The following is a 26,391-nucleotide window of genomic DNA, read 5'->3' as shown; positions in this document are numbered from 1 at the left end:
AGATGAGATCTTTGCCGAGGCTTGAAGGAAGCCAGGAGAGGAAGATGAGGAGGGAGAGTGGTCCAGGCAGAAGTGATGGCTAGTTCCAAAGGAATGGAGCCAAGAGATCAGTTATCTGTGAGCAAATCAGAGGTTGGTGTGTGTAGGAGACAGAAAGGGCAGTAAAGTGATGACTAATTTTAGAAATAACCCCTGGTATCTTACTAGAAACTTGTGGCTAAAGTATAGCTTGGAAGTATCCCAAGAAGAAAATCCTACACATATCCTGAAACCTGGGAAGACAGAACCAGGAGGATAGGGTATATACCAACAATGTTATCAAGACAGTCTAATGCGAAAGGCAGGAGTACCGAGCCACCCTGTAACCAAGCATGGTTCCAATAGACTTGTGATAAAAACAAGCTACCCACCTCCTGATGAAGCTGATGGACTCAGGGCTAGCCTTGTACTTGGTATCTGGGATAAAAGGACAAAAATGATAATGTTCTTGTTCTCAAGCAGCTTATTTACAACCAAATTATGAAAGTAGGCATGAAGAAGGATTAGTCTGGCACCATGCAGAGGGGAAAGACTGGTTACAAATAGAAATAGCTAAGGCTATTATAGTTCATCTAAATGTGGAATAATATATCAGGACCTTCCTAACTGAATGGTCAGTTATATCTTTGAGACTGAATCTTTTGGGACTTAGAATCTTTTTCCAGGAAACACACACACACACACACACACACACACACACACACACACACACACACACACACGGAAGGTCTAAATTGAACTGTTGAATTTGGCCACTAGGTGTCTTGTAGTTTGTAGCCTTGACTTTTTATTTTTCTGGAAGCAATCTGTGAATTCCTTTTAATTGGAATTTCATTTTCATATTCAGATTTGGGGTAGTTCTCTGTTGTTATGTCCTTCAGTATGATCTCAACGTTTTTTGTCATGTTCTGGGCTCTATGCATCCTGCCTTTGAGATCCAGCTATTTTGCTTTCACAGTGAACATATTTTCATTTTTCTTTCTTTTTGGAAAGATTTTATTTATTTTGAGTTTTACAATTTTCCCCCCCATCTTACTTCCCTCCCCTCCCGCCACAGTCTTTACATTGTTTCCATGGCATGCATTGATCTAAGCTGAATGTGTTGAGAGAAAAATCATATCCTTAAGGAAGAAAAATAAAGTGTAAGAGATAGCAAAATTATATAATAGAATAACAGCTTTTCCCCCTAAATTAAAGGTAATAGTTTTTGGTCTTTGTTCAACCTCCACGGCTCTTTCTCTGGACACAGATGGTATTCTCCATTGCAGACAGCCCCAAATTGTCCCTGATTGTTGCACTGATGGAATAAGCAGGTTCATAGGTTGAACATCACTCCCATGTTGCTGCCAGGGTGCACAATGTTCCTCTGGTTCTGCTCATCTCACTCAGCATCAGTCCATGCAAATCCCTCCAGGCTTCCCTGAATTCCCATCCCTTCTGGCTTCTAATAGAAAAATAGTGTTCCATGGCATACACATACCACAGTTTGCTAAGCCATTCCCCAAGTGAAGGACATTCACTTGATTTCCAATTCTTTGCCACCACAAACAGAGCTGCTATGAATATTTTTGTACAAGTGAACATATTTTCTTTTAACGTTTTTGTTTTCCTCTTTTAGATTGTCCTTCACTCCTGCATACTTGCATTCTCAATTTATTTTTCTCTTTTGTTTCTTTGATGAGATATCACAGATTACCAATTTTCTATTTTGTTCACTTTTTGGTTATGCAGGCCCCCGTTCAGCTCTGGTAAATCTCATTCCTCTTTTGAACCACTCAGGAACAGCATACTATGCTTCCATGTTCTCACATTCCATAGAGTTTTCTCAAGTGTCAAAGTATTTTTCCATTTTTTTAATTTTATTTTTGTAAGGCAGTGGGGTTAAGTGGCTTGCCCAAGACCACAGAGCTAGGTAATGATTAAGTGTCTGAGGCTGAATTTGAACTCGGGTCCTCCTGACTCCAGGACTGGTGCTCTGTCCACTGTGCCACCTAGCCGCCCCATATTTTCCATTATTTTGTGGTATTTATTTATGGATTCTTGAGTTTGTATACTAGTTCTGAGGGCCGTGTTTTTTCTGTTGAAGTTTTCCTTGATTGATTTCTGTTCAAGTTCTCTGAATTTGTTCTTCCTGAGATTCTTGGTGACATCAGTCTTTTTTCTCTCTGGTTTTCCCTTATTTCCTTTCTGGCTTTGTCCCTTCAGATAGTTCTTTCTGTGAAAACTGAATCCTCTCCCATTTTGTGTCACAGTTCACCAGCCTAAGTGTCTGCTCCAGATGAATTCTGGAGGCGAGAACTTTCCCAAGGAGAATGCTGTATTCTTTCCCTAAGGTTTAGTGGAGTGTTTGACACGCCCCCCTTTACCTCCTCCTCTGCCCCCTACACCCCCATTCTAGGCCATTCAGAGAGTGCTGGTGTTTACACCAGTCTCTCCTGCACTGGCAATTAGAGCTTTGCTGCTCTGCTTCTTTGAGAGTTGTGCCCCCTTGCAGGTTTTGGCTCCTCAAAGGCAGCTGCTGGTTCTTTGATGCTGCCCAGGCAAAGGTTTGCAGCTTATAGCTGGGGTCTCCATGGCATTGGAAGGGGGGAACATTGGGGTGTGGGCTTGGTTTTTTGTTGCAAATCCCAATCTGAACAAGTGCGTCCTTACTGCCGGTGTGGGAAGTGGGAAAGAGGGGCTGCGGGAGCTCAGGGACAGTGAGCATCAGTTCATTTCTTCTTTCTTTTTTAACTGTTTGGGTTCCAAGTTCTCATAGACTATGAAAGCAGTTGCAGTTCCTTTAGCTTTGGCCTAGAATCTGTTTTGGAGAGGTCTAAGATGTTGTAAGGATTAGAGAAAATGACTAGTTCTCTATTTTGTTGCTCACATGATCCAGAAGTGTGGTCCTGAATTTGAGTAAAAACTGTAGCATTTGAAAAAGGTCTCCCGTGCTCTCTGGAATTCTTAGGAGAAGGTCAAGGTGACTCAGGTTTGAGCAGTTGGGTCCACAGATGTCTCATGCTGAAGACTCACTAAACCGGTAGACCCATGTTGGTCATTGGCCAACCCTGCCTTACCTCCTTCTCAGATCTCAACAAAGAAACTTTTACCTTGGTCACTATCAAATCAGGAGATCTACCTTTGTTTTAGTTAGAGACTCTCTCTTTCTGGACCTTCCCTTCTGTGTGAAAAGAAGCTACATCGGTGTAGTTGCCCTTAGACTTAGACCTGACCTGGGTGTCCCAGGGCCCCAGCTTTGGAGAACCTCCTCCATCCTAGACAAAAACATGAGGAAGATAAAAACGAAATATGCAGAATGAAAAAATAATTTTAAATGACCTTCACAATCAAGCAGATGTGTTACCTTATTTATCTATATGGAGTATTTGTTTGGGGAATGGTACCACCTTAGTACTTAGTACTAAATTTAGCCAATTGTCCTGGATTAGACAAGATAGTTTGAGGTTCTGATAGCCCCAGATCCCTGTATGAATAGGAAAGAGTTCTGGAAAATGTCTCATATTCACCCAACATCTTCCAAAGAGTGACTTCAATCTCTCTCTCTCTGTCTCTCTGTCTCTGTCTCTCTGTCTCTCTCTCACTCTCATATAAATAATATTTTTATTTTTTCCAATTACATGTAAAGATGGTTAACATTACTTTTTTAATATAAATATTTTATTTGTTTCCCAATTCTATACAGTATAATTTCTACCTATCTTTTTTGTAAGGTTTTTGAATTTTACGATTCCCCCCCCTTCCCCCCCCCCCCCCAGAAGGCAGTCTGATCAGCTTTACATTATTTCCATGCTATACATTGATCAAAACTGAATGTGTTGGGAGAGAAATCATATCCTCGAGGAAAAAATAAAATATTAAAGGCAGCAAAATTATGTGGTACATAAGACAACTTTTTTTTAAATTGATGGTAACAGTCTTTGGTCTTTGTTCAAACTCCACAATTCTTTCTCTGGACACAGATGACGTTCTCCATCGCAGACAGCCTAAAATTGCCCCTGATTATTACACTGAAGAATGAGTGAGTCCATCAAGGTTGATCATGAGCCCCATGTTGCTATTACGGTGTACAATAACTTTCCTTTTTTATAAGAATTTTGGATTCCAAATTTTTCTCTCTCCCTGGTTCCCCTCACTGCTCCCTAAGATAGATGTACCCTGATCTAGGCATAACTTCCCCTTGACTCACATTTATTGAATCTCTAAAGTGCTGGAGACTTTTCACTTTTTGGGGTAGTTAACTGTCATCAGTTGCTTGAGAATTTAAAACTGGAATTACTCAGGATCATTTTGAATGCATTGTTGCAGAAAATACACTTCATGGCAACATAACAGCAATATGAGGACCCACTAAGGTGTGTTGCGACAATGTATAGGGAAGAGCTTTGTGTCTTGTTGCAAGAGTGTATGTTTAAGAGCAACGGAGGAAGAGCAGCTGGTGGTCAGCGGCTGTCTAAAGCTCACACCGTGGATGCTGTGGACAGTAATTGGTGGTTTCTGTAAGGATTTTCTTTTGGTGTTCCATGCCCATTTCAGGTTCATGACATGAAAATGTTACCTCGGGGCTCGAGAACGTAACTCTTGGAACCTCGATTGAGTAATGCTCTGCTTTGGATGGCCTGGATGGGCTTCTCAGAATTTCCAACATGTCTTACATTGGCTGCTAAAATGTTCTGGGTGCTTTACCTAAAGCCTTCACAATTCACAGGTGACTATTTCTTCAAATTTGTTTTATATTGTATTCACTAACATATGTTGTAACTATAATCAACTTACATTTAAAATTCTCTCTAAGGAAGGGGAAGTTTGATGGCAGCCATCGAAGACTCCATGTGAGCCAGCTCATCATGCTGTATAGATAGCTGTCCTGTGTTACCGGAGGTTTCGGTAAGATATACATAGACCAGAAGATTTTAATTTCATCCTTTTTGTGTTTGTGTATGATTACATTGTTATAAACAATAATACAAAAAATCCAACAAACCCCAAGGTATAAGTGCAAATTTTATTATGAAAATATTGTATCAACAACTGAAATGCAAGTTTCACATGTTTTCATATTCTTAAATTCCAGGTTTGATGTGTTTTGCATGTTTAATGCAGAGTGGTTACTCTTCTCATTTCAAGAAAAATAGAATGATTGAATCTTAGGTTTCAAAATACAGGACACTATGAAATGTAAAGGCCAGATTAGCATTCCATTTCCTGGCTCATTTGTCTTGCCAACACTGCAACTAATATATATATAAATATAATATATATATATATATATATATATATATATATATATATATATATTTATATAATGTTTTAGTTTTTTTGCAAGGCAAGGGGGTTAAGTGGCTTGCCCAAGGCCACACAGCTAGGTAATTATTAAGTGTATTTGAACTCAGGTCCTCCTGACTCCAGGGCTGGTGCTCTATCCACTGCACCACCTAGCCACCCCACAACTAATATTTTAAATATAACAACTTAAATTTTAAGATAGGTGGGGGATCCCACATTTTAATAATCAGTGTTCAAGTGTGCTACACAGAATTACAATGCAAGTGATTGTGAGAATTACAATGGCAATCCAAATTTAGACAGTCATTTCAACAATTTAATAGTTGTATTTAGACAATTGGTTCACTCTGCAATCCTTTGATTTTGAATTTAAAAACATTCTGAGAAGAGATTCATAAGACTTCACTGGTTTTTAAAATTATAAGATATTATATTTTATAATATATGTATAAACACATACATACACATCTGTCCACACACAAATATACATACATATCTATATCCATATATCTTTCTTTTCTTATTTTTATGAAAAGGACCATGACCAGGGTAGAGTAAGATTGGACTGATTGGACAGTCAACCAATATTTAAGTACCTCTTTTCTATTCATTCTTTTTAATCTTCACTGAAAAATCAGTCTACCTCCATGGACCCATGCATTTGGTAATATAGCTTTTAAGCCAAATTGTTTCTATAGAACGGGTCCCTTGCAAATAAAAAGAAAATTAAAATTCCCCAAGTCCCTCTTGGGAACTGACTTGCAGACTGGCAACAGGAGATGATGTCAGAGACGTTAAGCCACATGGAAATCAACTGGTTGATGGGAAAAGAATGGTTGTCTTTTGGGGGAAGTCTATATGCCAGGATTATATTGGGGACCCTCTGTGCAGGGAAGGAGTTGATCCTTCCTCAGTTGAAGGGTGATCCTGTCCTCAGCCTCCCCTTTGGAGCTAATGTTATTTGATTGAGGAAAAGTCTTTGTCTCTTTTAGTGAAATTTTCAGAGATCATCTGTTTCAAATCCAAATGATATAAGAAAACTTAAAGCATCGTTTTCAAGGGAAGCTAGATGAAGCCAATCTCTCTTTGGGCTGCTTCCTTGTCATCTCTGTATCCTTGGCTATATCCTTTCTCTGATTTCTGCTTTGCCATGATCTGGACAAATGTGTTCTTTAGAAACTATTTACCATTTGTGTGTTCATTAACAGAACTGGTTTTAGTGGAAAGGGGAAAGCCTTGAATATAAAGCCTTGGTCCTATTTCCCTCAGTTAATGAAATAATCAGAAGTGAGATTGAACCTAAAAACCACGTCTTCTGGAATAAAATATCTAATAGACTATGTTTCTAGGGAGTTCTGGAGGACAGCAGAGTGGCCAAGATTCTGGCCCAAGCTCCTGCTTCCCCTCCTGGAAGAAATTCAAGTGCTTTGGAGAAGATAGCAGGCACTGAGGCCCTTTCCCCAGCTACACTGCCTGCAGTCCATCATTACTACAGAGAGTACAACTGCAGTGGGCTGGTCATGGTCTTAGGATGTCAGACATGCGCTTGCCAAGAAGACCATTCTCTGGAGAACGCACACAGGGCAAGTGCTCAAGGGAGTCAGAAGAAGCGATACTGAGACACCCTGCAAGTCTCATTGAAGAACTAGAATTCACAGCATGCCATGCCCTCATCAGTGAGGGTGCTGTGCTCTATGAAGAAGGCAGATTTGAAGCAGCTCAAAGGAAATGTGACATCTGTAAGTTTAGAGTACCTACTGCAAGTGTTAGCATTCCGAGCATTCTGACTGATCAGCCGCAGTCGGACACACTGCCATTTGTCTCAAACATAGTGATGTCACTTGGTTCTTTGATAATGTAGGACAAAAACCAAAGTGCTTTGGAGAAGGGTTGGGGAAGAAGAGGTTAGAGATTTCTGCTTCTCTTCAAGCCACCCACAACACCCCTGTGCCACATGGGACATCCCTTAGTATACCAGAGTGGTTTGTATCTCACATGATCTTTTTCAATGAATAAAAAGGAAAGCGGCTAATGATAGACTCTTAGCCTTGAAAAGGGCCTTCTAAAGTTGTCTTTCCTAAATTCCAACCCTGCCAGAGGGTATTGGTTAAGGGGAAAAATATCTAGCTATTTCATTTTGCGCCTTTTGAGAAGTTAGATCTCTCTTACCATGGGGCATATTATTTCTCCTCCCCCCGACATGTGCTTGGTTCTGAATCACCTTTTTTTTTAGAGCCTCAGAATATTGTGTACATCTCTTATCCTTTCTCAGTTTCCTGTTTTGCTCAGAATATCAACCATCCTTTGTTCACCAATGATGGGGAGTTCACAATTCCTTGAATCAGTCCATTCTCTTTTTGGTCTCCTTGAATTCTTAGAAAATGCTAGGTCAAAAAGATACAATCCTTTCTTATAGACTTGTATCTATAATCCAAAGCACAATGTACATTTTTTTCTCTAAGAATTCAAGGAAACAAAGATGGAATAGGCTGCCTGAAGTAGTGATCTCCCTCCTTCCATTCCCATCCTTCAATTTGTGAGGCCTGCATGTATATGCATGTTTGTTTTGTTAACCATAATTTTCTTGGGCTAAAAATGAAATAACAAAAGTCAGTTTTATAAATGAAATTTTATTCTCTGAGATCTTACCAAGAACCCATGGGTGGATGGCGTCCTAAAAGATGCCAACCTTGATACAAAAATTTAGGGGCATTTTCTATAGAAAGGACTAAGAATCATAAAACTGAGTCAGGTTGGGGCGACTAGGTGGCACAGTGGATAGAGCACCGGCCCTGGAGTCAGGAGGACCCGAGTTCGAATTTGGCCTCAGACACTTAATAATTACCTAGTGGTGACCTTGGGCAAATCATTTAACCCCATTTGCCTAGCCAAAACAAAATAAAACTAAACTGAGTCAGGTAACAATGAGGTTTCATAGAGATGACAGTTCTACATGGTGATCCTCTCATAAGTTATAATAGTTGCTTCACATTTTATTGATAAGAATCCCACTTAGGCTGGAGAGGGAATGTCTACAAATAGCCAAAGAATTGCTTTCTGCTCATCCAAGCTGTCTCTTACCTTGTGGCTTGTTGACCCAGGTGATGGAATTTTATTGGTGCTGTCACAGAGCTGACCAGATAGTATTTTTTTAGGTTTTTTTTTTCACAAGGCAATGGGGTTAAATGACTTGCTCCAGGCCACACATCTAGGTTATTATTAAGTGTCTGAGGCTGGATTTGAACTCAGATCTCCTGACTCCAGGGCCGGTGCTCTATCCACTCACCACCTAGCTGCCCCCCGCCAGATAGTATTGACACAGGCCAAGTCCATATTCAGATGTAGGAGTTAGGCCTTGACGTAGCAGAATGACATTTTAACATACTGAGATAACATTCAGATTTATAACTATTAGAATCTGAGAAACCAATTTTTGATAGAAATATAGAATTAAAGAATATCAAACTGAGACTGGACCCATGTAAATGTGTATAATTTCTATTTACCCTCATATAAATTCCATCAACTGCTAGCAATATCCCTTCTGGAATCAGAAAAAACCCCGAATTTCTTCAAAATGATGACCCTTCATATCATCTGCCTCCTCTTCCTCATTATCAATTACATTTATATCACACTCTGAAGTTTGTAGAGTACGTGAAAAATATCATTTAATCCTCACAATATTTATTTTTGCAAGGCGATGGAGTTAAGTGACTTGCCCAGGGTCACACAGCTAAGTAATTATTAAGTGTCTGAGGCCAGGTCCTCCTGACTCCAGGGCTGGTGCTGGTGGGTACTTTTAATATCTCCATTGTATAGATGAAGAAACTGAGACAGACACATCTTTGAAGATGATGGTTGTATTTCTCTGAAGACTTCTCAGTCCAATTCACTACATTCTTTATCCTGAGTCCCTGTATGCCTCACTTCCCTCCAGAATCTGGTCATTTGTATGACTTTGCCTCTTCTGGTGACTCCAAGTTGGGTCGGACAGAAATAGGGAATATGTGCAATTAAAATCCCTAGTTCTGAGATACACACACACACACATCCCTCTCTCCTTCCCCTCTCCATCTCGATCCAACTTTACCATAGAACATATCTAAAACCATGTTAACTATCCAAGGGCAGTTTGGAATCTGAGAAACAATTTTTGATCAGAAGTAGAGAATTAAAGTGTATCAGACTTAGACAGGACCCATGTCTTTTTACCCTCATGTAAATTCCATCAACTGGTTGCAATGTCCAAATAGATTTTGGAGGCAGAAATGGGGCTAGATGAAAGACAAAGGCCTTGGGTTTATCGTTTTTTCCTGTGCCTCTCCCATCCATCAATCCAGGGAGCTCCAAAATGCTTAAGTAACATGTTGGAAGGGCAGCCTTTTCGTGGATGCCAACTGACCAAAACATTCCATCATCAAGAAAAGAAATGAGGAATTTTTCTTTTCTTTTTTTTTTGAGACAATCAGAATTGTGACTTATCCAGGGCCACACAGCTAGTCAGTTTTTGAAGACAAATTTGAATTCAGGTCCACGTGATTCCAAGTCCTGTGCTCTATCCTCTGTACCATCTAGCTGTTCCAGCATGAGAAATTTCTTTTTTTCTTTTCAAGTTTTTGCAAGGCAATGGGGTTGTGACTTGCCCAAGGTCACACAGCTAGGTCATTATTAAGCGTCTGAGGCTGCATTTGAATTCAGATCCTCCTGACTCCATAGCTGCCCCCGTGAGAAATTTGTAACCATAGATTAGATAATTTTTGACAGAGCCTGATTTTAGTCACTGGGAAGATACAGTTAAAAATGAGATGTAAGCCGAAGTACAAATTAGCAGAGACTAGCCTTGAAACCAGAGATGAGAAATCCCCAGGTGAGAAAATCTCTCTGGTAGGTCAGTCTTTGAGCCTGGCCAGATGTCCCTTATCCCTCTATGGAAGCAGAAGCCACTTAAGACTGTTTCCTAGTCCAATGACAGGGGGTGTGAGGGATAAGCCTTACTCAAAGATCTGTAACTAAAAACCTCTGGGCTTTGGGCTTAAAAGAGAAGCAGTTGAACCCATTCTTCTTCATGAAGAAGTGGCCTCCCTGTTGAAGGAAAGAGGAGAGTGAAGCAATGGGGCCATGTCCTCTGGTGGTGCTGCAGAAGGAACAGCAGCCTGCCCCTGGCTCCCTCTGCCACCTCCAGAACATCAGGCTGTCAATCAATCAACCAGTTAATTAACTAGTGATGGGTACGATATGCCATTTGGCCAGCAGGTTGGCACAGCCTTTGCTGCTTTTTCTCTGAGTATCTTCGATGTGGATACAGTGGGAGTTCCCAAAGGCTGCTGCATGCCCATTGCCCAGCAGAGGGCACTCAGTCTACAACCTACAAGACCTTCCTGCCATCTTGCATCCCTGATGATCTCTCTGAAATGGAAACTTCCTGAAAATCTTGATGTCTCCACTCAACACATATTTGAGAAACCTGCCCTTAACCAACTTTATTTATAAAAAACAGGCTCAAACAATTTTCTTTTTAAATTTAAAAATTTTTTGAAATAGAAAAGTTTACCTATGTGAAAATGTATGTGTGTGCATGTAGACACACACATGCCACACATGTATGTTGTGCATGCAGGAACATGTGTCATAGGTGTGATGCTCCCTTCTGCTTACCCTCCCTCCTAACTCTGATTCCCATGCTCTGGAGCTCACTTGGGAAGGAACATCCCTTGAAACCTTGGCTGAGGGGCAGCTAGGTGGTGTAGTGGATAGAGCATCGGCTCTGGAGTCAGGACCTGAGTTCAAATCCAACCTCAGACACTTAATAATTGCCTAGCTGTGTGACCTTGGGCAGGTCACTTAATCCTATTGCCTTAAATAAAAAAAAATAAAAGAAACCTAGGCTGGAAGCTTGCATTACTGCCCCAGGATTCAGAGCTGATTGGTCCCATCATAGCCAATGGCATCTCAGATGCTACCGTAGCAGCAACAACAATAATGATGCTGGGCTGAGAGAGGGCTGCAAGCATACCTCCCTCTCAGTTCTCTGGTACCCAACCTAGCATCTGAATGGGAAAGAAAGGTAGATTGGCTCCATGGGAAACTCAGATGGAGTGGAAGGATGAACCAGAAATACTTCTAGGACAAAACCTGTGAACCTATCACTGGGGAAGTGTTGAGCTACATATCCATACGAAAAATCTCACCCCATCTCCTGACCTTTCCCAAGACTTCCAGTCTGGAGCTCATGAATGGGTGGGGTCACATAAACAGCTTTTTGGCCCCTCCCGACTCCCACAAAGATGAGATGCGCTACACACCCCAGCACACAAACATTTTTCACACAAAACCTCAGGGAAGATTGGAACCCAGGCACATAGGAACAAGAGTGTTTTATTCTTCCCACTGATGTTTTATGTAAAAAATATTTTATTGTGATTTTTTCTTACTATGCTTTTTCAGTAAATCCCTTTGCTATAACCTCATTGAATCCTTTGTTCATGATTGAAGGCAAAGTACCAGAGAGGGCTCATTAACTTGGTTTTTGATAAGAATAGGCAAAGCCCCTTAAAATTGAGGAATATTTGTCCGAGAAACTATTGTGTGAACCCTCGCGAGCTGTCTTTCTTAACCCCCTCCAAAACCGGGTAATTTAATGGCTCTTACTGTTTCAGGGAGGTGCTGGGTGAAATCAGTTGAAGACTGAGGAAGCCAGAGATGTTTGACCTGAAATCCCTATTCTGACTCTCCTAGTCTCAGAGGACATGGATGAAAACAAGCGGTTGTGCCAATATTCCTTACTCTTTGAGAATGATCTTCAGCTCTTGGGGGTCTGGGGTCAGGCTAGTGTGTTACCAAGGTCCTAACCCTTGGGGATGCTCCTTAGAGCATTCTTGCGGTTCTAGGGTAAGAGGAGGACAGAAAGTTTCTATGGAAGATTCATTTCCAAAGATGCTGCTATCAACTGGGAAGCACCTGGGACCGTTTCCCATCAGCCTCCCTTAATTTACGTACTGGATCTAGAATTCCAACAGGTCCTGTCAAAGTGACATCCCTAGTGGAGACCTGACTTTGAGGTTTGGACCATCCTAACACTGTTGGGGTCTTGTCCTTGCTCCCTGGTCCCATGTCTTGAGACAGTGGGGACAAAAGCCACAACTGTCCAGGAGGGAGGCTGAAGGAACAAATGCCATAGCTAACTGTTCTGTGCATGGAAGGGCTCTGGTGCTGTTCTTGATGAGACCAGGTGGGGGTGCTGTCCTCAAGGAAACATGGCCCCAGGCATCCCTCTGCTGCTTCTGCCATCTAGCAGCTTGGGCTCTAGGTGATCCTCCACCATGATAACTTCCTGTGAGCCATTTCCCCTTTGTTTCTAGACCTAAGGCCCAATGGAAAAGGGCTTTGGTGGTAGGACTGACTCTGCCTGGAGGGCTCTGAGCCAGTTCCTACTGAGGAGGGGAGTCCTGTCAGCTAAATCAACATTCAAGGCACAATCGGGATGAAAAAAGGCATTGGAATCTTCTAACGGTTCAGCCAGTGCTCCATCCAGTTGGGGACGTGCAAATGCTGCAGTCTGGCATCACGGGGAGGCTTTTTTATTTCCTTATTCTTATGAGAAAATCCACTCAGTTAGATAAAAATATGGCCTCCCTTCAGTTTAGTTACAGTCAGTGAAGATGGATTAAATGCTTTGAATTGGGGAAAGGAATAAATACAATTTGGCACCTACTATGTGCCTGTGCCATACATACCAAGGGCTTCCTCACAACAGGCCTATGAGATGCATATTCTTATTATCTCTATTTGAGTTGAGGAAACTGAGGCAAACAGAAGAAGGGAAGAGAACTGCCCAGGGCCAACAGCTAGAAAGTATCTGAGACCAGACTTGAATTCAGGTCTTCCTGATTCTAGGCTCTATCCACTGTACTACTAGCAGCCTTGTAAGTAAGACGAAAAGGAAGTGGTCCTTGCCCTGAATGAGCTTCTGTTCTAATGGAAAAATACATGGTGGGAGCACAGAAGAGAAATCCAAAGTTCTAGGATGTCATTTCAAGAGGAGGACAGTTCCACTAACTGCTGAGCCAGGGGAAGATCAGGAAAGGCCGCCAGGGGCAGTGCCAGCGCTACACATTGAGAGAAGTGTGGCATGCTAGCAGGTGGGGGTCCAGCCCTGGGCACACCCCTGAGGAAGGGATGGCCAGGGCAGGCAGATTAGGAACAATTTCATGGAAGATCTTCTACCCAGGCTGAGCCTTGAAGGATGCCCGAGATCCTAACAAGGGGCACCTGAGAAGGCAGCCATTCCAGGCAGAGGGGATGACCAGTAAAGGCAGAGGGGAGAGGGGAGAATGAATGTCAGAACCAAGGAGTAGCAGACAGGCCAGTTTGGACGGAACACCATAGAGAAAAGTCATGGGCATCAAGTCTGGAAAAGAAAGTCTCAGGCCAGATAGGGAATGGTTTCAAATGCCAGACAGAAGGGTTGGCATGTGCATTACAGCTTTCTGACTAGAGAGATAGCACATCCAGCTCTTGTGCCTTAGCAAGGTCATCTTGGCAGCTGAGCAGAGGTTGGACTGGGGAGGGGAGGGATTTACGGCAGGGAGACCAATGAAAAGGCCATTGCAATATTCCAGGTGTGAGGTGACGAGGGTCTGAATGGAGGTGGTGGCTGTGTTTAGTGGAGATCAGGGTTGGGATGCAAGAAATGTTGTGGAGGCTGGATCATCAGAACTTGGCAATCAATTAGACATGGTGGGTGAGCTAGAGAAAAGAGCCAGGACTGACTGAATCTTTGAAACTGGCCAACTGGAAGGATCCTATCTCTAGGGCTGGAAGGAACACTAAATAATATCATTGAGCCAAGCCTCTCATTGTACAGATGAGGAAACAGCCCCATAGAGAGGAAAGGACATGCCCAGTGTTTGAGATGAGATTTGAATGAAGGACTTGCTGACTTGGTGCCCTGGTCATGCATTCTCTCTGGGGTTCAACAGAAATAGGGGAGTTTGTAGGAGTGATGCTTTTAGGAGGGAAGCTGAAATGAGTTTTAGGCAATGCCAGAATTGTCCAGTTGGAGAACAGACATTAGATTTTCCCACTATATGAATTGGGATGTTTGTGGAACAACCAATGGGAGAGACCCATAGGCAACTGGTGGTTCAGAGCTGGAGAGAAGTAAGTTGGGTCACATATGCCCACTTGAGCATCACTAGTCTAGACCTGATTATTGGATAATGGGAGCTGATGAGATCCCCAGAGAATACAGAGAAGAGCTGGCTGCACAATGAAGATGCTATTGTATGACTCAGGGCATGCTGCTCCTGGCTCCATTGGTATCCATTCATTTTTATTTAAGGCAATGGGGTTAAGTGACTTGCCCTAGGTCACACAGCTAGGTAATTAAGTATGTGAGGGTGGATTTGAGCTCAGGTCCTCCTGATTCCAGAGCCAGTGCTCTATTCACTGTGCCACCTAGCTGTCCCCGGTATATATTAATTTTGATTAAGGGCAAAGGTAAAGGGAAGCTGTTTCTAAGCTTCCTGAAGTCAGAGGAAGTGCTCTCCGAGGTGTCCCCAGCACTCAATGACCTCCTTGGTCTCCAAAGAGGTGCTCAATCTGATCATTGAATGGATTCTCCTTTCCAAGGACATGGGGCCATTGCTGAAGGACTTTCTCCCAGAAGAACTTAGCACTTAGCCGTGAAGTTACCTGTGAGAGAGAAGCAGAGTCATACTTGGCTTTTGACTGTGTTTTCCCTAAGCAACATCGTCTTGGCTTGGGAGTCATCAGATGCTCTTTTTTTCAATTTCTGAAGGATGGTTTTCAACGGCCATCAAATCCATGACCTTTCCCCAAGGAGTCACCACTATGACCAACCCAATGCAGTGCTGGTCATTCAGGTTTGTCTTAAAACTCCCGGGGAGATGGGATCCCCAAGGCTGCCCCTTCCACCAGGAGAGCTTTCCCACAGAACCCACATTGGCCTCAGAAACTTTGGCATGAGGCACAGTGATCCACATCGATCCCTTCTGATGCCTGAGCTCAGCTACTTACCACCCTGAGCCTTCTCTTCTTCATTTTGGATGATCCTTACTTGATTTTTCATCTTTAATATTGTTATTTGAATTGTATGGCTCTGTGAGCTAGGTAGGCAATCCTGAACTCATTACCTTTCACCCCAAACCTCCTCATCCCAATCGCCTATGACCATCAAGGCTACCACCATCCTCCCAGTCACCCAACTCACCACTCAGGGGTCAGCTCTTACCTTCTCTTGCCCCAACGGACACCCTCAACACTATAGCCAATCATTTGCCAAGGTCTGTCCTTTCTCCTTACATCACATCTCTAGTGCCTGTTCCCTTTTCTCCTTTGACTTGGTCACCTACCCCTCTTTGCCCCTTATCCTTATCGACCTCGGATCTCCCTCCATTTAGTTAGCTCCGTAAAGCCTCTCAATGAACTCTATGCTTCCCCTAGGATCAAAGAAATGCCCCTGCCGAGCTTTTAATGCCCTTCATGACCCAACTCCTTCCTGCCTTTCCAGTCCTCTCCTTGCTCCTCCAACACAGTCACTCATCTCCTGACTCCAGCCATCAGCTGGCCTCCTCTTCTGGAATTCTTGCCCCCCTCATCTCTACCTCATGGCCTCCCCAACTTCCCTTAGATCCCACCTCCAATCCAGTCTTCTTCTAGAAGGCCTAATTCTAGGACCTTCCTTCTCTTGATTAGTTGCATTTTAACCTGAATATAGAATACAGAATCAGGATTGAGAATCTTTGGTGGCTTTGGATACTGTCTCCCTGTTTAGATCTCGGGCTCCTTGAGAGCAGGGACTTCTTGTGTAACCTTTCTTTGTATCTTTGGCACTCGGTATGGGCCTGGTACAAGGTCAGTGCTTGTTGACTTGGTGTCACCATGACTATGGTGTCCTTGGTTTACGTCCCCTGTCCCTCTCATCCATCTTTGGAGCAGCTGCCAAAGTGATTTTCTTTAAGAAGGAATATGACTATGTCAGCCTCCACACAGTTAACCCTGAGGCGAGAATCCAACATCAACTCCCTAATTCATTTTGAAAGTTCTTCCCTCCCTGGGCCCACCCTATCTTTTCAGCTTCACAGGACATTTCTTTCCATTCTAGACTGTGAATCCAGCCCAATGGATCTCTCTGTCTCTCATTCAGGGCACAGCCATCTCCCATCACCACACTCCCTCCTCACCTTGGCCTCAGAGAATCCATAGATTTCCTCAAGGTTCAGTTTAAACACCACCTCCTGAGAAGCCTCCTAGGATTCCCCCCATGCATGCAGCTAGTACCTACCTGTCCTTGTTCCATAGTATATGCTATCCACCCCATTAGAATGTACTTTCCCTGAGGGAGAGGCTTTTCCACTTTTGTGTTTGGACTCCCAGCACTTAAATCAATGACGGAAGCAAAGGGGTTGAGAAATGCTTGCTGATTAATTGTACCTAATAGCTATCCATCTATTTATCCTCCATCCATCCATCCATCCATCCATCCATCCATCCATCCATCCATCCATCCATCCATACATACATCCATACATCTATCTCTGTGATACAAATGCCAGTCTTCTAAGGGAAGCATCTTGGCACATGCCATACCTACCATAGTATTTGGCATGGAATAGGCGCTAAATGAATGTGTATTGACGGATGCAACTTTTGAAGCAGGATTCATGCCCAAGCTTTCCTCCAAGTCCAAAATGATGAATGATGTGGTTGGGACAATGAAGGGGAAGCATGACTAGCCTTACGATAACTTCATTGTTCCATACTTTACAGAGTTTTAGGTATCAAATGATGAAAGGCAGAGAGGTATGAGGTCTAGGCCCATCCTCGAAGGGAAGACTACCAGATTCTCATGCCTCTATTGCTCACCAAGATTAAGTTTTTAGTCTAGTTCTCTACTGCAGTCATTCTGCTCTCATGATAAGTGTCTCACTTACTTTGCCAAATGGTCTCACATTCCCAGATTCAATACAACCATCCCAGTCTGCATACTTATCGCTGCCAACATTTTTCTCTTTCTTCTGACCAAAACTTTTGGCTTCAGAAATATCCATCTATTCCCAAACATACTCTCTGTATTCTAGTCTTATCTAGCCCTGATAGCTATTATTAGATGATGAAGAATGTCTCCAATTGTTAGATATGAAGGCCTTTAGACAGCCTCTCCTCAGGGATGACTATCTGAGAGAACCAGGTCTAATACCTATTGAAGCCAAGTATGATGTGCATGAAAATATAACTCAATGCAAGCCTTGATCATGCTTAAAACCTCATCTAATCATAGACTGGAGTTTTAATACTTGCTGATTTGGGTGAGTCCCTTCATCTTGGGCCTCAGTTTCCTCATTTGTAGAATGAGAGGGTTGGACTAGATGACCTTATAGGACCGTCCCAGCTCTAGTCCCATGAATCTATAAGAAAGAAGCAATTGAGAACCATGGGGATGGTTATATTTCTATGAACAGAGGCAAAAGGCATTTGTCATGCTGGCTTTCCAAATTGGGGAAAAATTATTTCTAAACAAAGAATGGGTTTTGGGGGCAGTCTCTGTAAGGTAATATAATATTCTCCTTATTTACATACAAGGAAACTGAGTCTCAGTGAGAAGTGATGTGATTTGCTTATGGTCACATGTCATAAGAGTCAGAAGCAGGAGTGGTGCTCTGTCTGGTCCACCTGCAGCCTCCTGGCTCAGAGAGAGATGGGCAGGAGCAGGGTCCCTGGCTTGGAATGGAATGCACCTGCCCAAAACAATCCTCTTTCTGGAAAAGGGGACGGGCCCCAGAGCCAGGCAACTCCTAGGCTCAATGGGAGCAAAGGAAATGGTTGAAAGCTGGGTGGAAAATAACTTCTCTGCTTCAAAAGAAAAGACAAACAGCAGCTGGGCTATTTTCCTACCAATTGCATGAAACCAAGGCACAGGTATAATTTCCCTACAGGATTCAGTAATTGAGGTGGGAGAGGTGAGGATAAGGAGGGGGAGAGAAATGAATTAGCTTGGACTGGGGCAAGCTGCAACTGGGTTTCAGAGAGCAATTAGCCGGTTGTCATCTTAATGTTCCCAGGAAAGATCAGCTGGCGGGTTGGGGAGTGCGCGCTATTAAACCAGACTCAACTAAAGAGTGGAAACAGCACTACTGATTTCAGTGGCCCACCTTGGACACATCTGGGCTGTGGGACCCTGGACAAGTCATTTCCTCTGGTGCTTGGGCAGCTCTTCAAGGATCTAAATGGCACAGAGGAGACTCACGTGCCTCAGAAAGGAAGCCATGGGTTCGATGCCTACCCTGATCCCTGCTTTTTGTAGCTTCTTGGAGAGAACTCCTTTCCCTAGGACTCACTTCTCTTGGTTTCTGTGAGACTAGTTTGCCTCCTCCCTTTCTGGCTGTTCCTTCAGAGTCTCCTTTGTTGGAAAGTCCCCTACCTCCTTCCATCTAAGTATGTTGATTCAATCAATCAATCTAAGCCCTGGAGATACAGACAGAAGTAGATGAGGCTTTGACCTCAAGCTTATGGCCTAACTGGAGAGACTATCTCTCTTTCTCTCTGTCTCTCTGTCTCTGTCTCTCTGTCTCTCTGTCTCTCTGTCTCTCTCTCTCTGCCTCTCTGTCTCTGTCTCTCTGTCTCTCTGTCTCTCTGTCTCTCTCTCTCTCCCTCTTTCCCTCTCTTCTCTCTCCCTCTCTTCTCTGTCTCTGTGTCTGTGTCTGTGTCTGTCTCTGTCTCTGTCTCTCTCTCTCTGTCTCTCTCCCTCTTTCCCTCTCTTCTCTCTCCCTCTCTTCTCTCTCTCTGTCTCTGTCTCTCTGTCTCTGTCTCTCTCTCTCTCTCCCTCTCTGTCTCTCTCTCTCTCTCTCCACCTGTTGTCTATTCACTTATTAATCCATTTATCTATCTACCCTCTCTCTATATATCCATCCATCTACTCTTATCTGTCCATATAAATATCCACCCCTTCCATCCCCTCTTTTTGTCTGTCTTGATCTATCTCGAAACGTGAGCTGCATCAATGCAGAAAATCCACATCCAAATGTTTGCATGGATTATTTGTGCCTGATCTGTTGTAGAACCTTCCAAGCCCATATCGGTCTGATCAGCCACAATTAGACACACCATAACTTGACTCTTACATAGTGATGTTAATTTGATCTTCTTTGAGAATGAAGGACAACAGTCTTCTCTCTCTCTGTCTCTCTCTCTCTGTCTCTCTGTCTCTCTCTCTGTCTCTCTCTCTGTCTCTCTCTCTCTCTCTCTCTCTCTCTCTCTCTCTCCAGCCATAAGCTCTCTCCTTATCACCTGTCTCAGCATCCCTTGCTGCCAGTGGGCATCTCAGCCTCCCCAGTCCTTCTCTGCCCTGCTCCCCTAACTCATCACCTGTCCCCCATCCCCTGCCTGGTCCATGGAGGAGGGAGATGCTACCAGTCTTCTTGGCTCTTCACAGACCTTCCCCATTGACCTCTTCCCTCTCCTGCCTCTTCCTTGATTTCTTCAGCCTTAGCTTCCTTCAGCTCAGTAGCCTCCTCCCTGAAGCCTTCCCTCCTGTTTCCCTTCCCAAGCAGCCAGGTGCTAGCGGCGTCTACCTCCTTGGTCACCTGTGGTCCTCTCCATCACATGCTCGGCTGCTTGTGGTCTTTGTGTTCTCAGCATAGGTAACTGGCCAAAGCTTAATGAACCATTATTGAGTGAACCTAGCTGGTATGTCGGCCTTCCTGGCTTTTTTCTATTTAATCACCTTTCTAATAACAGGTGACCGGGAGCCGATGGGCCCAAAGGTGACTCAGAGGAGTCCCTGGAGCATATTCCTCTCTACCTCCATGCTAATAGCTACTCATGGGCTGTGGCAGTTGGTGTGGATCCCAAACTTCACTCACCCTGGTCTCTGCATTATTCTTTCCTCCCCCCAAAACCTACCTGGTTTGTCCTCAGCCTCTGGAAATACCTCTGACAAATCTGAGTCTGGTCTCTTTGAACACCCAGCCCAGCTGAGGGCTCCCCCTCCACCCCCTCCTTGGATGAGTGGCGAGGACGTACCATGGCTAGCCGGCTGGATCCCCGCCCAGGGAGACCTACCTTCAAATTCAGTCCCAGATGCTCACTAGCCGTGTGATCCTGTGGAAGTCACTTAACTATTACGTGCCTCGGTCTCCTCATATGCAAATTTGGGGTGATAATAACCTCGCCTCATAGGGTTGTCATAAAGTTGAAAAGAGATAATAGCTGTAAAACACTTCACTCTCTTAAACTGCTGTGTGAATCCCAGCTAGTGCTGTGAGACCAGAGAGCTGCTGAAACACTATTCAAGTAAAGGGTTTCTGGTCTGAGGATGAGGCCTGTGGTATTTAGGGGATGAAAGCTGGGGCCTGACACATAGATGGGGGGGCAGATTCAGCTCTGACCAGCTCAATTAATGCCACCTAATCAACGGGCACTTATTCATCACTTACTATTTACTAGACCTTGTGTTTGGTGCTGGGGGTGCAGAGTACAGATGCTGTGGGGAAACTGAGTGGATACAGGCCCTGACAGCTGGAGTGGGGGGTGAAGAGGAAAGGGAGGAAGGAGTTAGACTCTGGGCCAAAGCACCTCCCCTTGGAAGGTCAAAGTAGGAGGAACCAGCCGATACTGAGTCAAGTAATGGGGAAGAGTAGAAGGAGTCCCGGTGTACGTGCCTCAGTTTCCTCTAACAGCTTCCTCTTAGGCAGCCAGTGGCTGCTTTCAGTATCTCCTGCTAGCCTTGTTGGCAATGGGAGGTGGGGGACAAGTAGCCCTTGTTGGATGGAGAAGTCTGGGAGCTGAGAAGGGGCCAGAGGAAGCTAAGGCTGGAGGCTCCACCTGGCAGGAGCTCAGCAGCATCTGGTCCTGTCCTGCCTTGACATCCCTCCAGAGTGTCCATGGAGCCTGGTTTGAGGCACCCTGTGGGCAGGGAGCACAGGCCCCTCTGGCTGGAGGGGCTCCCCTCAGCTCCTTAGAGTGTCCTTCCTGCCCTCTACGCTCTGCCCCCCTTCTTACTGAGGGTCTTCTCACACCTTCACCTAAGCTCCAGCTTCATGGCCCCCAGGTGCTGCCATCCTCTCCCCTCACCTCGTTGGGATGGAAGCCGTCCACAGGTTCAATCAGCTGCCAGGTCTCTCCCCCTCTCCTCTGCCACTCCTCAGCCACTGTGGAGCACACAACCAAGGCAATCACTGTTATTGGGAATAACCATCATGGTGCCATGTAGTTCAAGATTGGCAGAACCCTTAACAGCCTCCTCTTGGCTGGTAGGTGGGTTCCAGAGAAGTAGAAACTGAGGCCAGGGAGGTGAAGGCCATCCAGAAGGGAAGTGTCTGGGGGCTTCCAGCCCATCTCCTTGGAGTCTACACTCCTAGACTCCAAGTCAAGGACCGAGGAAAGGTGGCTCTCAGCTTCCATAGTGTGTGTCTCTGTGCTCTGCTTCGTGAAGGAGGAAGGCAGGGCCCATAGCATCATTATCATCAAAGCTCCAGAAAGCTCGTTATGGGGAGCTTCGGCCACCTTGGCACTGCCCAATAGGAGAGGGCCAACCGTGGCCCCTTTTCCTGCTCAGAAGCAGGGATCCAAGGGCAGCCAAGCCATGCTCCGGTGTCTGAGCCATTCAGCCTTGGGTAGAGGCCAGAATGGGGGGGGGAACTTACTTTCTTTGAAAGGATAATCCAGGTAGAGGAGACTCATGTTGGCAAATTTCTCACTGACTGCAATTTCTTCCAGAATGTTGGAAAGTTGCTTGGCTCTCTGCAAATGAGAAGACAGGAAGGAGTCCAGGACAACTTTTGGTTCTCATTCGAAATTTCAGAACTGCCCCCTCCTTCCCATCCCTGTCCTAGGCAGAGAGCAGTCTGGCAAAGGCCAGGCTGAATTCACTTTCCTCCCTTCTTCCTCCCTCCCTCCCTTCCTCTCTCTCCCTCTCTTTCTTCCTTTCCATATATATGCCCATATATAAATTATATATATACATATACATATATATATATATATATGTATATATATATATAATTTCCTATTAAGTCTCCATCCCCTGCTAGAATTATATTCTCAGTAAAACCGGGCTCCTGGTCCTCCTTGGAGGGGATCCTCCCTTCCTTCCCCATAGCCTAGAAGAGCCAGGGCATAGGGTACCTTGGAGGTGAGATTCCGCAACGTCTCGTTGGAGGACATCCAGCCTTGGCAGGGGTTCACCTGCAGATGGACAACATTGGACACTCTGGTCAGGGAGGAAGACGTTGTTTTGGGGATTCGTGGCCAGGGTCCAGCCCCAGGGACCTGCTCACCTGGAGGCAGCTGAGGAAGGTGTATAACTGCTCGTACGTGATGTCTTTATTCAGTTGGCCTAGAAGACAAAGTGCTGTGCACATCAGAGGGAATCAACACAAGGGGCCAGAAGACAGGACCTCCCAAGCTGCCCCAATCCACTGCTCTATCCTTGGGGTAAATGCTCATCAGGTGGGGACAAGACCCTTTTGGAGCTGCAAATCTTAGGGTCTTCCTGGCTTTAGGATGTGCCAAGAGAGGATTTAGGACTGGGCTGGAGTCCAGAGGGACCTAGAGCCGATCTGGGAAGGTCAGCGATGTTGGGGTGGGGGGGCACAGGGAAGGGCTGGGGAAGGGAGTGCTAATGATGGAAACCTTTCCAGTACCAGCCAGGGTGGGAGAATGACCCAGGATCCAGTTCTCTGATGGCAGCAGTCCTTCTTCCAAGCCTGGGAACCCTTTGGGTCCAGGGAGGCCGGTCTCTGACAGTGCTGGGCCTGAGCTGCCCCGGCCTGCCCTCCCATACTGTACAGATCTACATCAGCACACACACACACACGCACGCACACACGCACATGCGCGCACACACACAAAACACTCCCCCACTCCATACACACACAAATGGAGATTGAGGCCACATCTCAAAGCCTGCGTGAGATTGATGGTGACAGCGCCCAGGTTTATTTTTCACTTATCTCCCAGAAGGGTTTCATTGAAAGATCAGGACAGTCCATTTCCCTGCTGGGGGGGGGGGGGGGGGAGGGAAATCTGGCATGTGGGTGGGGGGGCAAGCCCCTGGGGTAGAGGCCCAGGAAAGTGCCAGGGTCTCTCTCTGGATCCTGTTAAAGCATCTGGAAGCTTAGATAAGGCAAGAAAACCCACAATGAACCCTGAGCTCCTGCCCCTCGGCTGCTTGGAGATAGCTCTCTACTAGCCAGGTTATCAAGGAGAAGCAAGCATCTTTACAAAGGGACAATGGATTTCAAGATCAAATCAAAGACGACCAAAGACCAGCTGTTTGGACATCCTTGTTTGGTCTGTATCCCACCCCCGCCCCCCAGTAGACTGGGAGCTCTTTGAAGGCAGGAACTATCTCTTGACTTTCTTTGTATCCCAAGAGCTTAGCGGAGTTCCTGGTACACAGAAGGTGCTTAACATACATTTATTGACTATCTAAAGAGAGAGAGAGGAATCTTGACCCATGTTGTAAGTTTGGAGTGGGAAAGGGTGACAGAAGAGCGAGGGAAGGCTATTAAGCTTTGGGAGCCAAATTCCCAAATAACAGTGCAGCAAGAGTATTAATTAGGCACCTATCACATAGCAAGCCCTGGACTTGACTAGCACTAGAAAGAACTATTGTCTTCTGAGGGCTCCTACCTAAGATGTCAGAGACCATCAAATTGGACTAGTCTTGGGAGCCAGAGCCCCGGGGACTGCCCACGTGACTGCCAGGTGTACCCTCTTATGTTAAACCAGGATCCAGAAATCCAAACTCTTTGGTCACAGAACATTCTCTGACCAGCTCTTCACTACCCAACCTCTGGCTTCCAAAGCCATAGTTTAGTGACTAGCATGAAGACAACCCTCCTCTGTCCTTTGGGGCTCCACTGTCCTGACCAAGACTACAGAATTCCTGGAATTTGGGCTCACATCAATCTTCCAGCTCAACCCTTCCTCCCTGATTCCACAGGGGATGCTGTGAAGACCTTAGGAATTCACATCTAAGAGACCCCAGCATTGATCCCAATGTTTACCCAATGGATGGTAGCGGTCATGCAAGTGGTCCCAGAGAAAGCGTCCATCCGCCAATCCACAGAGAACCACGTGGCTGCCCGGAGGGAGGCGGGAATTCAGAAATGTTAATGTTTCCATAAGGTGAGCCCTCATGTCCTCTGGAGTGGTCATCTCAGACACAGAGTCATTTTTCCTGTTGATGAAAGAACCAGAGGAATGGCTTGAACAACCAATGTGGCTCGACCTTGGCAGAAGTGCCCAACTCCCCAAACCTGCCCACCCTTGAAGAAACTGGGCTCCTTGGGAGCTTGTGGTCTTCTGCCTTTGGGACTGAGGGTTGGCCATGTTTCCTTGATCTCAGTGGGAGAAGTAAAGTGATCAACCTGGATCATTCCAAAAATCAATATGGTGCTTCTGACTCAGTTCCTCATTTAAGGGATTACAATTCCAGCAGAGGGGGCAGCTAGATGGTGTGTGGGCAGCTAGGTGGAGCAGTGGATAGAGCACTGGCCCTGGAATCAGGAGTATCTGAGTTCAAACCCAGCCTAAGACACCCAATATTTGCCTAGCTATGTGACCTTGTCCAAGTCACTTTACCCCATTGCCTTAAATAAATTAAAAAAAAAATCCCAGCAGAACATGGATGTTTTCTCTTAAATCACAGGAACCAAAAGCCAGAGAAAGGACAAGCATTACTCCAGGATCTGGGTTCACTTCTCTTCCTCTATGAAATCAATGTCCTTCGTTTTATTCTCTGAGTGGGAGGGGGCCCCCGGAAGACCTGCCAACTCTGGATCCTCAGGGATGTTGAATAAACGGTCTGTAGGGCTTGTCCTCCGAGCATTTCTTGAGGATGATGGGTTTTGGAAATGATGGAACCTTCATCTGTAGATTTATAGACTCTTGGTAGTAGAGAGGAACTGCTCAGACCAAGTGTGGGACTCCCACACTCCAGGGATCTCTGCATGGGAAGCCCCTAGTGGTCCTCCTTCCATGCTGGGTCACAACACCTTCCTGCCTTTGGGCTTTTTGCATTGGGAGGGATATTGTTAAAACTTATCCAGTTCTTGTCTTGAGAGATGAAGGGTCCCAGAATTAAGGCCAATGAAGCTTAAGAGATCAATGATTCAGACCTCCTTTTCAGAGGAAGAAATTGAGGCTGGAAAAACTGGTCTTTGCACACAGTAAAGGCATAATAAAGGCTTCTTCTTTTATTCATTCACCCACCCAAGTGTTTGAAGTGTGAGCTGAACCCAGGTCTTCCCAACCCCAAGGCCAGCACCTCATCCTATGATAGTCCTTGGACATGCCCTTCCAGACTCCAAAGGAAAGGACCCCTCCCCTCAGTGGCCTCCTTCCTGACAAAGACCTCACCAGGCACTGCAGTGTCACCCCCTTGACTTGTGGTCCATTTGATTGATGACATACAAGAGTCTCTGAGAAAAGCACAAGGCGATAGAGGAGTGTCTCAGGAGAGAAACTTAAAAAGCAAACATGACTCCAAATGTTCCTGGTGCCCTGCTAGCTGTCATCTGGTCTCCATCTAAAAGATGGCTGGCAATAATAGGAAGGCCTGGCCAATAGAGGTCTGTGGCTGGGGTTCTTCCCAGGTCCCATCTATGCCATCTGCCATATCCCATGACTGTCCATCCTCTCCCAGGTCCTACCCTGACTCTTCAGAAACTATTTGATCCACTCATGCAGTTCTCACGGCCAGGGGGCTGTGCCCATGACTGTGGAATTGTATTTAGTTGACATTGTCCTAATGTGTCAACATTTGTCCCATGCTTTGGGCATGTTGGCCTCACCACTGATGTGCTATGGCTTGGCTTGAAATCTTTCAAAGGGGGTAGAAGGAGAAGGGTTGAGCTTCTGACCCAGAGCATCCTGGCTCAGACAAGGGGGCCATCCCTGTACTTGGCAGCAGGGAGAACAATGGAGGGAAGGAAGACGTCCATCCCATTGCCCCATGCTCCTGGCCCTGGTGAGCTGTGCCTACTCCAGCAGAATGAGCCCTGTTGGGGGGATGAGCTGGTCCCTACAAGCTCACAC

The 26,391-nt window shown here is 45.2% G+C and overlaps 1 protein-coding gene and 1 long non-coding RNA gene across 4 annotated transcripts in view; one reads left to right on the top strand and one right to left on the bottom strand.

Annotated features, from left to right (window-relative positions):
• Nucleotides 1-4,571: 4,571 nt before the first annotated feature.
• Nucleotides 4,572-7,314, top strand: LOC141495108 (uncharacterized). The gene is made up of 3 exons (XR_012470662.1): nt 4,572-4,747; nt 4,835-4,926; nt 6,675-7,314. It is a non-coding gene; the product is annotated as an uncharacterized LOC141495108 (long non-coding RNA).
• Nucleotides 7,315-8,807: 1,493 nt separating this feature from the next.
• Nucleotides 8,808-26,391, bottom strand: part of AOAH (acyloxyacyl hydrolase) — a 104,589-nt gene continuing 87,005 nt past the window's right edge. For 2 of the 3 annotated variants that reach the window (XM_074199244.1, XM_074199242.1), the window contains 6 exons: nt 24,360-24,532; nt 22,626-22,699; nt 22,474-22,533; nt 21,993-22,089; nt 21,421-21,497; nt 8,808-15,021 (listed from right to left, as the gene is read on the bottom strand). In XM_074199244.1, coding sequence (XP_074055345.1) covers nt 14,893-15,021; nt 21,421-21,497; nt 21,993-22,089; nt 22,474-22,533; nt 22,626-22,699; nt 24,360-24,532 — 610 coding nt within the window. In that variant the 3' untranslated portion in view covers nt 8,808-14,892. The remainder of the gene's footprint in view (nt 15,022-21,420; nt 21,498-21,992; nt 22,090-22,473; nt 22,534-22,625; nt 22,700-24,359; nt 24,533-26,391) is intronic. The other variant, XM_074199243.1, reaches the window with a different exon arrangement.

Source organism: Macrotis lagotis, chromosome 8 (assembly GCF_037893015.1).
Source record: "Macrotis lagotis isolate mMagLag1 chromosome 8, bilby.v1.9.chrom.fasta, whole genome shotgun sequence".
In the NCBI taxonomy this organism is placed as follows: domain Eukaryota; kingdom Metazoa; phylum Chordata; class Mammalia; order Peramelemorphia; family Peramelidae; genus Macrotis; species Macrotis lagotis.
This window is presented reverse-complemented; position numbering and strand designations above follow the sequence as displayed.